The following is a 16712-nucleotide window of genomic DNA, read 5'->3' as shown; positions in this document are numbered from 1 at the left end:
TGTATTAGGTGTGTTGGGGACACAAGAGACTTCTTGTATATTAATTGCAGGGTTGCTTGAGAGAGACCATCTTCAACCTCTACTTCCCTGGGTTCGATAAACCTTAGGTCATCTACTTGAGGGAAATTGCTGTTGTCCTACGAACCTCTGTGCTTGGAGGCCCAACATAGTCTACAATAATAGAAGCGTGCATATACATCATAGCCCCGTAGTTTTTTTTACAAAACTGCCTTTAGCGGGTCAAGGGGAAAATGCCCATTTAAGTGGGCTGGATTTTCCATAAGCAGTTATTCCCCTTCCCTCACCACTGATAATCCCTAAAGCTAGAGAGCTTCGAGATATAGCAAGCGCCACAGGTCCCTCCTCGCGCCCTCATGGCCCCTTCCAGGCGACTTGGCGAGCTGTTCCGTTTCCCTTCGCCAACTACGCGACCTTGAGGTATAAGGGTATCTCCCTACTTCGGATCTAACGCCCACTTGCCCTGGATTGACTTCCTTGAACGGAGAGGCCTTTACGGATAATTTCCCTGCCCCACATAAAGGCAAGGGGGTACGCCTCGTTTCCTTCCGCTTACAAGGCCTAGGCTTCCCCATTCACCCCATCATGAGGGGTTTGCAGGAGTTTTACGGGATGCAGCTTCACCATCTTTCTCCCGGGTTGATTCTGCACATCTCGGGCTTCATCGCCCTCTGCGAGATATTTTTAGGCTGCGATCCCCATTTCAATTTATGGAGAAAGTATTTCTGTCTCGTCCCCCAAACTCGAGGAGGGACGGTCCGGGAAGTGGGCGGAGCCGAGGTATGGCGTATAGCCGGGACGGGATACCCTATCGGGACCCCAAAGAAGGAATCCAAAGAGTGGACCCGAGAGTGGTTTTCTATTGAAGATGTCCCCTTATTCGACCCAGCATGGAGGGGTATGCCCGAATACTCCGATGATCCTTTAAAGAAGTGATTCAGCTCGCAACCGAGGAGCCCCTCCCTATTGCGAACCAGCTTCCTGAAGAGTCCGGGGAGGTCTCAGTTACTAATTCTGAGGCTGAAAGTGTGATGAATCACTGGCGGAAAAAAGAGTCGTTGCGCCACCCAGTATTTTCCAACCAAGAGTTTAATGCTCTTAATTCGTTGGACACATACTTTGGAGCTGCCAGAGCAGGAGTCGAAGGAGCCACCAAAGTAATATCCACCAACTTGTGGGTGAGTGTTCGGCTTTTGACAACCAAACAAAAATCCTAACTCAGTAGCCCCTGAGCCTTAATTAGATTGGGATGGCCGATTTAAGGGTCTAAATACCATTTCATTATTATGTAGGATTCAAGGCAACAAAACGAGAAGTTGCTTGAGTATCTCGAGTCGAGCCGGACAGAGTTGCGAGCCGTCAAGGCCAAACTCGAGGAGGTGAAAAGGTTCATGAGAGAGGCACACAATGAGTTAATAATATATTTATGAGCCAAAATTGTTGGGACACCCTTTCTAATAAAAGTTTGCTTCATAGAATCTAAGTCCATAGGTCAGTTGCACAAGGATTTGGATGCAGCCCGAGAATCTAAAAGGTATGCCGAGTCTCAGCTTGATGCTGGCCACCGTGTTTTGAATCAAAGTCATGATGTTAGAGCATATATATCCATATGTGGTTTTGGTAATTGATGACAATTCCTATGGGCTAATGGTTGCCTTAAGTTATATTTATAGGATTTGTCCATAGGCACTTCTTGAAGTCCATCTGTTGGGTTCAAGGAGTTTATATGATGACCAAGATGGTATTCAAGGTATTATCCAAAGAATGGTCATAGAGACACTAGGTTGATCAAGATCTCAGACAAAGAGTAAATCAAGATGATCAACACACAAAGCGTATAAGATGTACCGAGAGGGATCAAGTGATCCCATGGTATGGTAAGCATTGTCCATTACGTGTTTGTGTACTAACCCATGGTCTTTGTGAGAGTCCTATGTGGGGGTTAGGTGTTCTTCCATGGGCTTGTGTCAAAAGGAAGATCTCATACAACCCATGAAGGATGACGTCAAGTCGTGATCGTCATCAAGATTGTGGTGTGCAAGTTCAAGTGGATCATCATGAATATATCATTGAAACTATTGTTAATTATCATGTGTTGATAAGGACAAGCTCATGTGCTAACAAGGACAAGATCAAGATAAGCATTCCTGAGCACTACATGCTTGATTCTTGTGGATGTTCACATGATGGACAAACGAAGATGAATACATAAGCTGGCTTTCCACATTGTGTATGGGAGAGCTACTTGAAGACTTCATCATGTCTTGCTTTCAACTTGAGCCAAGAAGGAACAACAACATCAAGCTCAAGTGAAAGGGCTAACTCAAGGTATCAGTTACTTTGATGTTAGCGGTGTGGAGTGATGATGAGCGAATAAAAGTACACACTCAAGTATGGATCATCGGTATCCCTTTTACAATTCTTGAGTCTTTAGGGATCCCGCACTATTAAGAGGGGATCACAGGTTTTTGTGATGAACTTGCTCAAACTAGATATCCACTATTCTGCTCAATACCACATATTCTCAACTCTGCTCCTATCTCAAAACAGGTCTAATGTCTTGGACTTTCGGCTCCCTCCGGACGTCCGAGGGCCGGTCAAGGGTCGTACGACCGACAGGCTTCGGAAATCCGGAGCCCTGCACCAGAAGAACTTGAGCCCTATAACTCGGATTTCCGGCTCCCTCCGGACATCCGAGGGCCGGTCGACCGACCAACTTCGGAAATCCGGAGCCCTGCACCAGAAGAATGTGGGCTCTCTAACTCGGATTTCCGGCTCCCTCCGGACGTCCGAGGGCCGGACGTCCGACCCCTTCGGAAATCCGGAACCTTGCACCACAATAAGTTGAGTTGAATAACTCGGATTTCCGGCCTTCTTCGGACGTCCGGTCCCTGTTCAACTCACAGTGTTTCCAGACATATCTACAGCTCTCGGACGACCGAGCCCTGTCAGACGTCCGACCCCTTGCGGACGCCCGGACTTCCGTAAACTGCCGGACGTCCGACCCCTGTGTGACTTAAAGTGTCCCCAACGGCTGTTTTTCTCTCCTCACTATAAATACCCCCCCTCCTACTTCGTGAGAGGGTGCCCAACACAGCCTTATCCTCATAAGAACACACTTCTACCTCACACACATTTGCTCACACCAAATCTTAGATCCCAAGAGCATTTGTGAGCCCCTTTGAGAGTTGTTCCAATCAAAAGATAGATCATCTCCCTCTCCTCCTCTCAACCCAAGCTATTTGAGATTTGAGCAAGTTTTGAGCATTCCCCGTGATCTTGTTACTCTTGGAGGTTGGAGACTCCTAGGCGGTAGGAGTTCTTCGGAGAGGAATCAATCCGTGTGATTACCCCCCGGAAAAGTTTGTGAGGGTTTGGAAGCCACCTCAAAGGCTTACCACTAGTGGTTGAGAAACGCCTTCGTGGTGTTATCTCAAAGGGAGAATAGGGTGAGCCTTCGTGGCGTTGGTGTGCCTTCGTGGTAACATCCACCTCTCTAACGGTGACTAGCTTCCCTCTAAGGAAGTGAACATCGGGATACATCTTCGTCTCAGTGACCTTGGTTATCCTTAACCCTAACTCCTTACTTGTGGTTTATTTGTGTTACTTGAGCATACATACATTGCATATTGTTTGTGCTCATTATATTGTGTTGGCTATTTCTTGTACAAGATTAATCATTCAAGCATACCTTCTATATCCACACGTTCACACTTGCAGCTTTTGATATATCGTGTGCTAGTGTGATCTAGTATCTTGTGTCGTTCACATACTTGTTGTGTGATATAGCTCAAGTAAGTTTGTGTAACTTACTTGTGCTTGTTAGTAACTATATTGTGTCCATCTTGGTAGATCGTGTTGTTGATACACGTTGCAGTGCCTAGTGCATTTAGAATTTGTGCTTGACAAGTATCCTCTTAGTTTATTTCCGCATTAGGTTTAAGCCAAATCCGAATAAGTTTTTAAATAGCCTATTCACCCCCCCTCTAGGCATCATCAAGGTCTTTTCAATTGGTATCAGAGCTAGGTCTCTCTTTAATTAGGTTTCACGACCTAGAGAGTATCGATGTCAACTATTTGATTAGTGCACAATGGCACCTTTGACTTTGATGGCACAAATTATACCCTATCGAGAATCTGTATGCTTCATCACTTTCGGGCCATGGGCCCAAATACTTTACGAATTGTTCTTGTAGGGGTTGCCGACAAAAAGGATGATGCATCTTCATCTACTAATGAAATGTATCTTGATTGTGAGGCTTTTCTTGCCATTCATCGAACCATAAGTCTTGAAGTGTTTAAGTCTATCTCGACTTGCAAGTCAGCTCATGAAGTTTGGACTAAACTTGAAGATATATATGGTGGGTCCAGTCTTGATGAAGACGGTATTATGATGAAGGAGTTGGCGCATGAGCTCTTCACTCTTTTCGATCTTATAGAGTCCATCACTACTTCCATTTCCGATTGCTTGCACACCTCAGCATCTTCAATCTCACAAGGTAATGACCTGGTGAGTGAAGAAATATATGTTGATGAAAATGTCATAGCCTCTATGGACACGAGCATATCTAGCACCACACATAGTGTAAATTATTGTGCTGATAGGTCATGCATTTCACCTAAAGATCCCTCGACAAATGTCTGTGGTGATATGCCTGCTTCCTCGTGTCCTCTTGATCAAAATATCTTGTTTCTCCCTAGTTGCTCTATGACTAATCATTTAGGGGAAATCAAGAAATATGAAGTACTTTTGACTAATGAAGAATCTGATTCACCAAAAGAATCATCATCAACTCCTCCAGTTAACATGTGCCTCATGGCAAGAGGTAATAATGAGGTATCATCTTCCCTGTGCAATAACGATGATATTTGCGATGAGGATGATGATGATGACTTCACTGAAAATATCTATGTGATCAGTAAAATTCTTCATAAAGCTAAAAATAACGCTCTTCAAAGATTCCAAGATGTTCTTGCTTACTTTGAAAATTGTAATGATTCACTTAATCATGAACAAGCTAAAAGTGAACAACTTGAACATGAACTTGAGAAGAGTCATCAAGCATGTAGAGACTTAAGATCTTCAAAAGGAGAGATTGAAGTTACTCATGATAAACTTAAAAAGGATTTTGAGGTCCTTCTCCTTGAATGCAACAATGTCAAGGGAGAGCTCATCAAAACCTCTAAGATCTATGAGGAGCTTCAATCTACTCATGAGAAGTCTCTATTTGCTACTTACTCCTCTCATATTGTTGATGATACTTGTACATCTAACTCTACCTCATTTGAAGTATCAACATTGAAGGAGAATATTGAGCTACGTGCTCAACTTGATTTACTAACTAGGAATTATGGGAAGTTGGAAGAAAACCATGTAATGCTCACAAGCTCTCATGCCGATCTTCTGACATCCTATAATGTGCAAATGTTAGCTCGTGAGGCTATCATCACCAAGGTAACATCAAGTGAGCCTCATGTGGACAATGGCACTACTTCTAGTCAAAGTACTATATTTCCATGTGCTAGTCCTCGTAATTCGTCTACTCATAATATTGCTACCTCGTGTGATGAATTACTTTCCTTGCCTTGTTGCTCTAACATTGAAGCTTACACTTCCTCTAGTACTTGCATTGATACTAACCGTGCAGAGGAAATCGAAGAGCTCAAGGCCCAAGTCACTTCTTTGAAGAAAGACTTGGAACAGTGTCATGAAGGGATGTCCACACTCAACAACGTCCTGTGTGAGCAAACATCTCTGAATGACAAAAATGATGTTGGAGTAAACTCAAACAAGAACAAGAGGGGCCTAGAACAAGTCAAGAATTCGGCCAAAATCATTTGCTTCAAGTGCAAAGTTAAAGGGCACCATGTTAGATCTTGCCCTCTGAAGACGAAGTCTCAAATTCACAAGCAACAAGGGAAGCGGCCACAAACTCAATCACATATTCAACTACAAGTTGAAGGAAGGCCTCTTCCCAATAAGACCCAAGCCAACACTCCCTGAGGTGAGAAATCAACTAGGAAGAAAGCAAAGGGTAGATGCTGCTACTTATGTCGTGAGAAGGGTCACGTCGCTTTGTCTTGCACAAGAGGTAACTTATCCAACCCAATCACTATTGATGATATCTATTCCCTTGGGAAGGATAAGGTTGGCAATGTGTTTGCCAAGTTTGTTGGTACTCAAAATGGTGTCAAGAAAAGAACCATTTGGGATGCCAAGCCTATTGTGATTAACCTCTTAGGACCCAACGTAGTTGGGGACCAACAAGTTCAAACTTGATCAATAGGTGACTATGGAGGACATTAGAGACTTGGATACATAATGAAGAATTAAGGGGTCTTCATCATTCATATTATCTCAAGCCAAGTCATTTGGATTATCGAGTTTCTATCTTATATCCAATGTGCCTTCGTACGGTAACTTATACTTAAACTGTTTACATTGTTAGGTGCTTGCCCCTTTGCATGTTGTGGTTTTGTACCTTGCATGTGTTTGTATATGTTGTGCTTCCAACTTGCTTATCTTGAGTAATTGAGTTTGTGTATGTTGGTTTGCATATCATGTACATGTGAGTCTTGTATTGAGCCTTTTTGCGACTTGTTTGTATTTTTGTTGGCTCTTGTGAGAGATTAATGGATTAATCCATTGTGGGGGAGTGATGTGCTTTGCACACCTCACAATCCTATAAATGTGTATACATGGGGAATACCACTTAGTTTTGATATTTCAAGATTATCTAGTTTCTATGTGGTATGTCTTACTCATGAGAAATTCAAATTCTATATGGTCCATTAAGTATCTCTTGTTGGTTTTAATTTTCCACTTGTTAATATTGATGGTTTATCACATTATGGGGGAGTAATATGCTATGTGCATATTACAAAACTAGAAAATGTGTACATTTGAGGTGTTGCCACTTAGTGTTGATATTGTAAATTATCTTGTTCCTAGGTGGCATGTTAGCTCTACAAGTGTCATTTGCTTGCGTTTTATGGATAAAGATGATCTTGGATATATTTGCGATTTACCAATGAGTATCACTTCCAAAATACTTCTTGTCCTTGACAATTGGTATTCCCATCATGTGATAGGAATTGTTAATCGTCTTTACATTGGATTTTGTGTTTCGTTTGTCTTCCTTGCCTCTTATGGATCTATTTTAACATGTCTAGTGTTTTTATAGATATAGAGAAAGTGATGATCCCATCGTGTGCATTTTGTATTTAAATGCAAATTCTATATAATGCACGTCCCTTGGGGGAGCAATCCTATTTTGTTTAGAACACTCTCTTTATTCAACCATCATAAAATCTTTTGATCCCCATCAAGTGTGTGTTGATGGGAGGCAAGTCTTGCTCTTTATGATGCTTTGTGCCATCATGAAAATTTGTTGAGGGCTTGGTTTGTTGGAACCTAGCTCTCTTTTGGAAATTAGATACCTCGTGTTTGTTTTCCTTCAATTGGTTTCTTGTTTCCTTTTATTTGGCATGTGTCAATGGATATCTCATTCCTTGAGGTATCTTTTAGTTGATATCCTTCAAGTGATATTTCTTTTTTGTTTAGGATCTTATTATCACTTGATACCTTGTCTTTTGATGACTTATCAACTTTGTGTTGAGTTGATTCTTGAGAGTCTTGAGCATGCATATCTACTATATACAACTTCTTTTTCTTGCTTTCCTTCTTTGACCCAATATATAAGGCAAACTCCACCTTGTCATAAATTGGCTAAAGTGTGCATGAAATTCAAATTCATATCTATATGCACATATGTATGTGGAGTTTGTCCTATGTATTGCTGGTTTTCTAACTCTTTGGTCCCAATGAGTTTGGGCACCATTTTGTTTGTTTTTGCTGTTCCAGGAACAACTGGAGATGCATTGGATGCTCGGCTCACCTATAAGGAAGGTGTTGAGACCATGTGATTACTGGAGCCAAGTTAGGATGATCAAAGAACAACTATCTACTACATCAATCCAATGTTGTCTCGGTAACAAGTTTCCACTTCATGCATTCTTTTCTTGCAAAGGCCCCAACCTGTCTTTTCTTTTCCAGGTTGCATCATGGCATGAATCTCTTGATTCGTTCTTGAAGTACTTGTTTGCTTTCTCAAAGCATCCGAACGATGATGTCTTACTACTAGTTGGGATGTCTTTGATGTTCGTATGTTGGAAGTTCATATTGTACAACAAGAAAATATTAGGCCATGTGCTATGCTTCCAAGCAAAAGATCTCATTGATATATTTATGACTTCCTTTTGGATATCTAGTTTGTTCCTTCTTGTAACCATTTCGTGTGTACATCCTTCTTTGTGGATATATATCATCATGATTGTCTTCTACTTAGAAACTTTTTACACATGAGAGAAGTTACATCTCTAATTGATATCCTCTTTTCTTACGTCCATCATTACATTTCCTTTTTCAGTTTTTGGTGGCTTCGTGAAAGGATTTGTTTTGAGTGCGTATCTTATTTTCCTACATCTTGATGCACTCTTTGGCCGTGAAGATTATTTTTCCTCATGCTTGTCTTGATGAGGGTTTTGCCATTTCAATTAGTATCCCTCCTCTTGACAAGGTTCTTACTTCCTAGCTTCACAATGGGTTGTCACAAGCGTTGGTTCTTATTTTGTTTATTAGTAAGCTTGTGAACCCATTTTCTAGTATGTGTGTGTGGGAATGATATGTCTTGCACTTTGTATCTCATTTCATCAAGACTATGTTGATGAGTAATGCTCATCCTTATCTTAGTCTTCTCAAGTGCTTTGCCATGACTCACACACATTACTTTGGTTCAGCCTATTCTTAAGTTGCTTCTTTTACATGTTACTCAACCAATTGATATGCTTATTGTCTCATCTATCTTCTTGCACTCGTTGTGTGTTTTTATTCATTTTGGGGGAGCAACGATCCTATTTTGTGCACCTGTATCAAATACAAAAATATCATATTAGTGCACAAATCATGGGGAGCTTCTCTAGTTTTTGATAAAACACTCTGTTGCCTTTATCATAATATCTTTTATTCATGTGGTTCGAAGGACCATATGATTGTTTGTTCCATTTGGAATCTTTTGATTGCTTGCCTCTATTTTTGTATGTCTTTGTGGCATACGATCCTTTTATTTGCAATCTTTGGGTCCTCAATATAGTTTGTTTTCCTCCAACTACTTATCATTGTATTTGTGTATTTCTCTGCACTCATGTGCTGAGAAGTACACACTTTTTTGGAGGACCACCTACTATATTGGCTTTCTAAACTTTTCATCCATTTTGGCAATCGATGCCAATGGGGGAGAAGTTTAGAGAGTTTATTTTGGATATGTTTAGAGGGTTTTGCTTTTATTGCATAAGCATTTACATCTTGCACGCATGCATTATTACCTTGTATGTGTGCGCTTGGTTATGCTTATTTCCTTATATAAACTCTCTTGAAGTGGTTGTCTTCAATTACCAAAATGGGGAAGATTGTTAGAGCATATATCTCCATATGTGGTTTTGGTAATTGATGACAATTCCTATGGGCTAATGGTTGCCTTAAGTTATATTTATAGGATTTGTCCATAGGCACTTATTGAAGTCCATCTGTTGGGTTCAAGGAGTTTATATGATGACCAAGATGGTATTCAAGGTATTATCCAAAGAATGGTCATAGAGACACTAGGTTGATCAAGATCTCAGACAAAGAGTAAATCAAGATGATCAACACACAAAGCGTATAAGATGTACCGAGAGGGATCAAGTGATCCCATGGTATGGTAAGCATTGTCCATTACGTGTTTGTGTACTAACCCATGGTCTTTGTGAGAGTCCTATGTGGGGGTTAGGTGTGCTTCCATGGGCTTGCGTCAAAAGAAGATCTCATACAACACATGAAGGATGACGTCAAGTGGTGATCGTCATCAAGATTGTGGTGTGCAAGTTCAAGTGGATCAGCACGAATATATCATTGAAACTATTGTTAATTATCATGTGTTGATAAGGACAAGCTGATGTGCTAACAAGGACAAGATCAAGATAAGCATTCCTGAGCACTACATGCTTGATTCTTGTGGATGTTCACATGATGGACAAATGAAGATGAATACATAAGCTGGCTTTCCACATTGTGTATGGGAGAGCTACTTGAAGACTTCATCATGTCTTGCTTTCAACTTGAGCCAAGAAGGAACAACAACATCAAGCTCAAGTGAAAGGGCTAACTCAAGGTATCAGTTACTTTGATGTTAGCGGTACGGAGTGATGATGAGCGAATAAAAGTACACACTCAAGTATGGATCATCAGTATCCCTTTTACAATTCTTGAGTCTTTAGGGATCCCGCACTATTAAGAGGGGATCACAGGTTTTTGTGATGAACTTGCTCAAACTAGATATCCACTATTCTGCTCAATACCACATATTCTCTACTCTGCTCCTATCTCAAAACAGGTCTAATGTCTCGGACTTCCGGCTCCCTCCGGAAGTCCGAGGGCCGGTCAAGGGTCGGACGACCGACAGACTTCGGAAATCCGGAGCCCTGCACCAGAAGAACTTGAGCCCTATAACTCAGGTTTCCGGCTCCCTCCGGACATCCGAGGGCCGGTCAACCGACCAACTTCGGAAATCCGGAGCCCTGCACCAGAAGAATGTGGGCTCTCTAACTCGGATTTCTAGCTCCCTCCGGACGTCCGAGTGCCGGACGTCCGACCCCTTCGGAAATCCGGAACCTCGCACCAGAAGAAGTTGAGTAGAATAACTCGAATTTCCGGCCTTCTTCGGACGTCCGGTCCCTTTCAACTCACAGTGTTTCCAGACATATCTACTGTTCTCGGACGACCGACCCCTGTCGGACGTCCGACCCCTTGCGGACTCCCGGACTTCCGTAAACTACCGGACGTCCGACCCCTGTGTGACTTAAAGTGTCCCCAACGGTTGTTTTTCTCTCCTCACTATAAATACCCCCTCCCACTTCGTGAGAGGGTGCCCAACACAGCCTTATCCTCATAAGAACACACTTCTACCTCACACACATTTGCTCACACCAAATCTTTGATCCCAAGAGCATTTGTGAGACCCTTTGAGAGTTGTTCCAATCAAAAGATAGATCGTCTCCCTCTCCTCCTCTAAACCCAAGCTATTTGAGATTTGAGCAAGTTTTGAGCATTCCCCGTGATCTTGTTACTCTTGGAGGTTGGAGACTCCTAGGCGGTAGGAGTTCTTCGGAGAGGAATCAATCCGTGTGATTACCCCCCGGAAAAGTTTGTGAGGGTTTGGAAGCCACCTCAAAGGCTTACCACTAGTGGTTGAGAAACGCCTTCGTGGTGTTATCTCAAAGGGAGAATAGGGTGAGCCTTCGTGGCGTTGGTGTGCCTTCGTGGTAACGTCCACCTCTCTAACGGTGACTAGCTTCCCTCCAAGGAAGTGAACATCGGGATACATATTCGTCTCAGTGACCTTGGTTATCCTTAACCCTAACTCCTTACTTGTGGTTCATTTGTGTTACTTGAGCATACATACATTGCATATTGTTTGTGCTCATTATATTGTGTTGGCTATTTCTTGTACAAGATTAATCATTCAAGCATACCTTCTATATCCACACGTTCACACTTGCAGCTTTTGATATATCGTGTGCTAGTGTGATCTAGTATCTTGTGTCGTTCACATACTTGTCGTGTGATATAGCTCAAGTAAGTTTGTGTAACTTACTTGTGCTTGTTAGTAACTATATTGTGTCCATCTTGGTAGATCGTGTTGTTGATACACGTTGCAGTTCCTAGTGCATTTATGATTTGTGCTTGACAAGTATCCTCTTAGTTTATTTCCGCATTAGGTTTAAGCCAAATCTGAAGAAGTTTTTAAATAGCCTATTCACCCCCCCTCTAGGCGTCATCGAGGTCTTTTCACATGAGGAAAAGAACCAGCTCAAGACAAAAAAAACCAGTGACAAGCCGAAGAAATTGAGAGCTCAAAAACTCAATTGGCGCAATCCCATGAAGAAAACAGAGACTAAGGTATGTTTGTTGTGTCGATTGTAAGAGGCATGTCACATTTCATGCTTAGGTCTCCTGACCGGGCGTCCCGAGGAAGAGGTCAACTCATTCGGGAGGATGTCCCACCCTGTCTTTTGCCTCTCCTGATTAAGTCAACTTAGCTAAAAAATTAGGACGAATTAAAACTTTTTGTGTGCTTGTGATGCTTGACTTGTTTGCTAATTGTTTACTTGCTTGCTTGTGCTCTATATTCATAAAACTTCCTCCTACCCTCAAGAACTCTTTTCCTTGAACCCAAAATCTTGTCGAATGATCATACCTTGTGCATAGGACCTAAAGCAATTTTTTTCAAATATTATTTAGACCAAAAAGCATTTATTCAATTTAGATTTTCTAAAACCCCTGAACTGAGGTTTGTACTACAAGTCCTCAAACTGGATGGATTGTTTTACCCCAAAGGTTTTATTTGGAACCTACCATATATATGACTTCCCAAAATCAGCAAATATTATTTTTACAACTTATTTTCCTATTTTATTTAAATGCTTTTTTGAAGGCCAGAAATGGTCTTTTATAGGGAAATATTATTTTATGCTTTCAAAATATTTGAGAAAATTTAGAGAAACTGAGTGGACATATATTTTCCATATATAAGAGTTTCAACACATGGTCATGTTTAAAATATTAGAGAAAACCTTCCAAAACCATTTCTGTGTGTTAAACTTTTGAAATATTTCGATAAGAAATATTCTCAAATAAATCCAAGAAAATTCTAGCAAGTCACATATTCCTAATGTGATGATCTTGCAAAGTTTATTCCAATCCAATCATTTTGATTCACCAAAATACCTCAAAACCCGCTATGCCCAGATTCAATTTTGAGCAACTTTACATTGCCAAGTTTTTCTTATTGATCTCAAACTTTGTGGACATGTTATAATCCACAAATAATGATGCTAAACTAACGGGTGCATCAGGGAGATTAGCTTAGCATGACTGAATCTACATAAACCCGATTCTGATAGTTTCTAGGGTTCACAAAGTTTACATTGTCAACTTTCCTTAAATGGGCTCAAAACATGTTACCCATCTCATCTTTACCTCCCATTTCGTCCTGTTAAATCTCATGGCAAGTGAAGTGTTCTTGCTTGCCCAAAACAGCATCAAGCACCTTATAATGATTTGGTAAAATCCCTATTTTGATCCCTTCTAACATTCTGCTTAATCCCCAATTCTTAACATAGTCTCTAATAGTCCTCCCACACCTTTAGTAGGAGTTACATGCCCTTATATCAATCACTCGTGGGGTAAAAACCCCAATTCACCCATCTGGTCAGCCAAAACGGCACCTTTCCTACCATTTTCCTTTTACCATTCACAGTTTACTTGCTTCCTAAGTATCCCAAAGCATCTCAGAACACCCGAGGGGCTATTGGACATGCTTGGCTGCCCCGAGGACACCACTGGCATGCCCTGGCATGACTACGGACACTCCATCCCGCAACACCATCACAATACCGCACCCTGGGCGTCAGCACACACCGCCGGCTCCCCCTGCGCGCATGTGCTATTATGTTGGCATATGTTACATCGTGTGTCTAGCCCCGCTATATATGAGAGCCTTAGGATACAAGTGTCCTGCTTGAACACGACTCCATATCCTATCTAAACAGAATACAACTACAAATTCAACTATAACCTACCTTATACATTATATTCGACACAACTCTAACAACCTTCACGAAAATCATACAGAAATACGCAAGGTGTACTACGCTGCACAATCGCAAAGCTGAAGAAGTGTCCAAGAAGTGGTACATCTTCCTCTCTCCCATCTCTGTCTCGCGATCTGAGCCATCCAATTTCCAAACAAACGGACCTGCTGTAGCCTGGAGTCTCGCTACGACACACATGGATCACGAATTCACGAGTCCTCACCTGAGCTCAAACCCTCGCACCATCCGACCCATCGTGTTGGCCCTGGTCAAGTCAGTCCCCGTTGCTCGTCCACACAGAATTATTATTGGCGACAAAAAGAATAGAGCGTCAGTAAACTGCTCCCTAATTTCGACCCAGTTGCTCACACATAGTAGGAGTATATCTCAAGGTCGCTGTCACTCTCACTGTGTAGCCGCGCGTGCATATATACCCGTGCTAATGCCACTCTTTCTCCACAAACCTAGCAGCAGCAGCAAACACACCAGCTCGCCGCACGCACCATTGATCACCTTCTCGTCCTCCTTCTCCAGAACTAGTTGAGAATCATCGTGAGGCAGTGTTAATGGCGAGCACAGCGGCGTCGTTGAGGTTCACGGTGAGCAGGAAGGCGGCGGAGCTGGTGACGCCGGCGGGGCCGACGCCACGGGAGCTGAAGCGTCTCTCGGACATAGACGACCAGGACGGCCTGCGGTTCCACATCCCGGTAATCCAGTTCTACCGGCGCGACGCGTCCATGGGCGGCAGGGACCCCGCGGCGGTGGTCCGGGACGCCGTGGCCAGGGCGCTCGTGCACTACTACCCGTTCGCCGGCCGGCTGAGGGAGCTTGAGGGTCGCAAGCTCGCCGTCGACTGCACCGGCGAGGGCGTGCTGTTCATCGAGGCCGACGCCAACGTGCGTCTGGAGCACTTCGGCGACGCTCTGCAGCCGCCCTTCCCGGGACTCGAGGAGCTCGTCTTCGACGTCCCCGGCTCGTCCGAAGTCCTCGGCACCCCGCTCCTCCTCTTCCAGGTAACTTTGCCTTCCTTTCGTGAAACTGAAACACGAAGGCATGTTTCTGTGCACGTGCGAGCGTGATCGATGCATGGGCATGGCTGACCGTTGTTCGTACGTTCAGGTGACACGGCTGGCGTGTGGAGGCTTCATCCTGGCGGTGCGGCTTATGCACACGATGTCGGACGCGCAGGGGCTGGTGCAGTTCCTGGCTGCCGTGGCGGAGCTGGCGCGAGGCGCGGCGGCGCCGTCGGTGCGGCCGGTGTGGGAACGGGAGCTGCTGGAGGCGCGGAACCCGCCGCGCCCTGGGTTCGCGCACCGGGAGTACGACGAGGTGCCGGACACCAAGGGCACCATCGTGCCGCTCGACGACATGGCGCACCGCTCCTTCTTCTTCGGGGCCAAGGAGGTGGCCGCCATCCGGTCCCACCTGGCGCCGGGCCTCCGGAGGCGGGCCACCACGTTCGAGGTCCTCACTGGTAGTCTGTGGAAGTGCCGCACCGTGGCGCTGGCCCCCGACGCCGACGAGGTGATGCGGATGATCTGCATCGTCAACGCCCGCGGCGGCAAGCAGGGCGGCGCGAGCGCCATACCGACCGGCTACTACGGGAACGCGTTCGCTTTCCCGGTGGCCGTGTCGGCCTCCGGCGACCTGTGCGCGAACCCGCTGAGCTACGCCGTGAAGCTGGTGAAGGAGGCCAAGTCGGAGGTGAACGTGGAGTACATGCGGTCGGTGGCGGACCTGATGGTGCAGCGCGGGCGGCCGCACTTCACGGTGGTGCGCGCGTACCTGGCCTCCGACGTGACCAAGGCCGGCTTCGGCGACCTGGACTTCGGGTGGGGCAGGCCGGTGTACGGCGGGCCGGCCAAGGGCGGCGTGGGCGCCATCCCCGGGGTGGCCAGTTTCCTGATCCCGTTCAAAAACGCCAAGGGCGAGGACGGCATCGTGATCCCCATGTGCCTGCCTGGTCCCGCCATGGACAGGTTCGTGGAGGAGATGGGCAAGCTGCTGCGCCCGGCCGTCGACGTCCCCGACATGTTCCCCGTAATGATCAAATCTGCGCTCTGAATAAGTTCGGCGAGCGCGCGTGCGCTGTCCCGTCGTCCGTTTCGCTATCCGTAATTACGTCCCCGGTTATTTGTTGGTGAATAGTGGTAAGTTGTTAGTAAGTACAGTACAGTAGAAATTTAATCCACAGTGGGTGTGTGGTGCTGATTTGTGCAGCACTTGTGATGGAACGGGGTGAACAAGGCTCGTCGGATTGCAGTGCGGCCGACGGGCGCGCATGGGTTGTAACTACAGTACCATTTTGTATGTGTCTGTTTGAATAATTCCAATGTATTGCCATACCATTTTGAACAGAAGTACTGTGCCGTACCATTCGCTGCTGCTTGTTGTTGTATGTATATGCCTGTCTCCACGAAACAACTCTGCATTTTTTTGGGTGTTGGCTGCCTTTCTTTTTGCTAATGGGCCTTCCACTCGCCAGAGATGGCGATAGCCCGGATTACTGAATGCTGGACACACCCCAGAGTCAATGCCTGCTGTAGTACATGCTCCTGAACCTGAGATCATTGGATGCTGCTGGTCCAGTGTTTCTGCTACTGAACGTCATACTCGGCTCCTCGGGATTTTTCAATGTTCTGACCCGAGGAAGGTAAATTAATCACGAAATGAACTCGTTTGAAAACAATTTCATGTTTTGACCCTTTTCTTGAAACGTCATAAACCGTGGCGTTGCAGCTCTACAGAGAAACGCCACTCTACTGTGGCGTTGCAGCCCTTCTGTGCAACGCCAGTCTAGTGTGGTGTTGCAGTCCTTCACTGAAACGCCAAGCGCACTGGCGTTTCTAGGCTTTATATCTGCCCACCCCGACCCCCTCGCCCATCAACCACCATTTCTCCTCTTCTCTTGTTCTTCCTTTGACGAAAAAACTCTCCCTTCTCCTCAAGATCCCCCCTTCGATCTCCCTCCTCCCTCAACCTTTTTGTTGGTTCTTTGGGGCAAA

The 16712-nt window shown here is 44.6% G+C and overlaps 1 protein-coding gene across 1 annotated transcript; it reads left to right on the top strand.

The window, feature by feature from the left end:
- The first annotated feature begins 14173 nt into the window (after positions 1 to 14173).
- Positions 14174 to 16067, top strand: LOC123410209 (benzyl alcohol O-benzoyltransferase-like). Its single transcript, XM_045103113.1, has 2 exons — positions 14174 to 14720; positions 14827 to 16067. Exons 1-2 carry the CDS (start codon positions 14274 to 14276, stop codon positions 15769 to 15771), a joined length of 1392 nt encoding a protein of 463 aa, XP_044959048.1. The 5' UTR covers positions 14174 to 14273; the 3' UTR covers positions 15772 to 16067.
- Positions 16068 to 16712: the final 645 nt, after the last annotated feature.

This window comes from Hordeum vulgare, chromosome 1H (genome assembly GCF_904849725.1).
Source record: "Hordeum vulgare subsp. vulgare chromosome 1H, MorexV3_pseudomolecules_assembly, whole genome shotgun sequence".
Taxonomy (NCBI): Eukaryota; Viridiplantae; Streptophyta; class Magnoliopsida; order Poales; family Poaceae; genus Hordeum; species Hordeum vulgare.
Note: the sequence above shows the minus strand (reverse complement) of the source record. Positions and strands in the feature narration are given on the sequence as shown.

What these genes read in the sequence shown, in the direction of transcription:
- LOC123410209 (XM_045103113.1), top strand. Translation starts at nt 14,274, where the DNA reads ATGGCGAGCACAGCGGCGTCGTTGAGGTTCACGGTGAGCAGGAAGGCG. An exon ending in CCCCGCTCCTCCTCTTCCAG is followed by an intron (nt 14,721 to 14,826) that starts GTAACTTTGCCT and finishes TCGTACGTTCAG; the next exon opens with GTGACACGGCTGGCGTGTGG.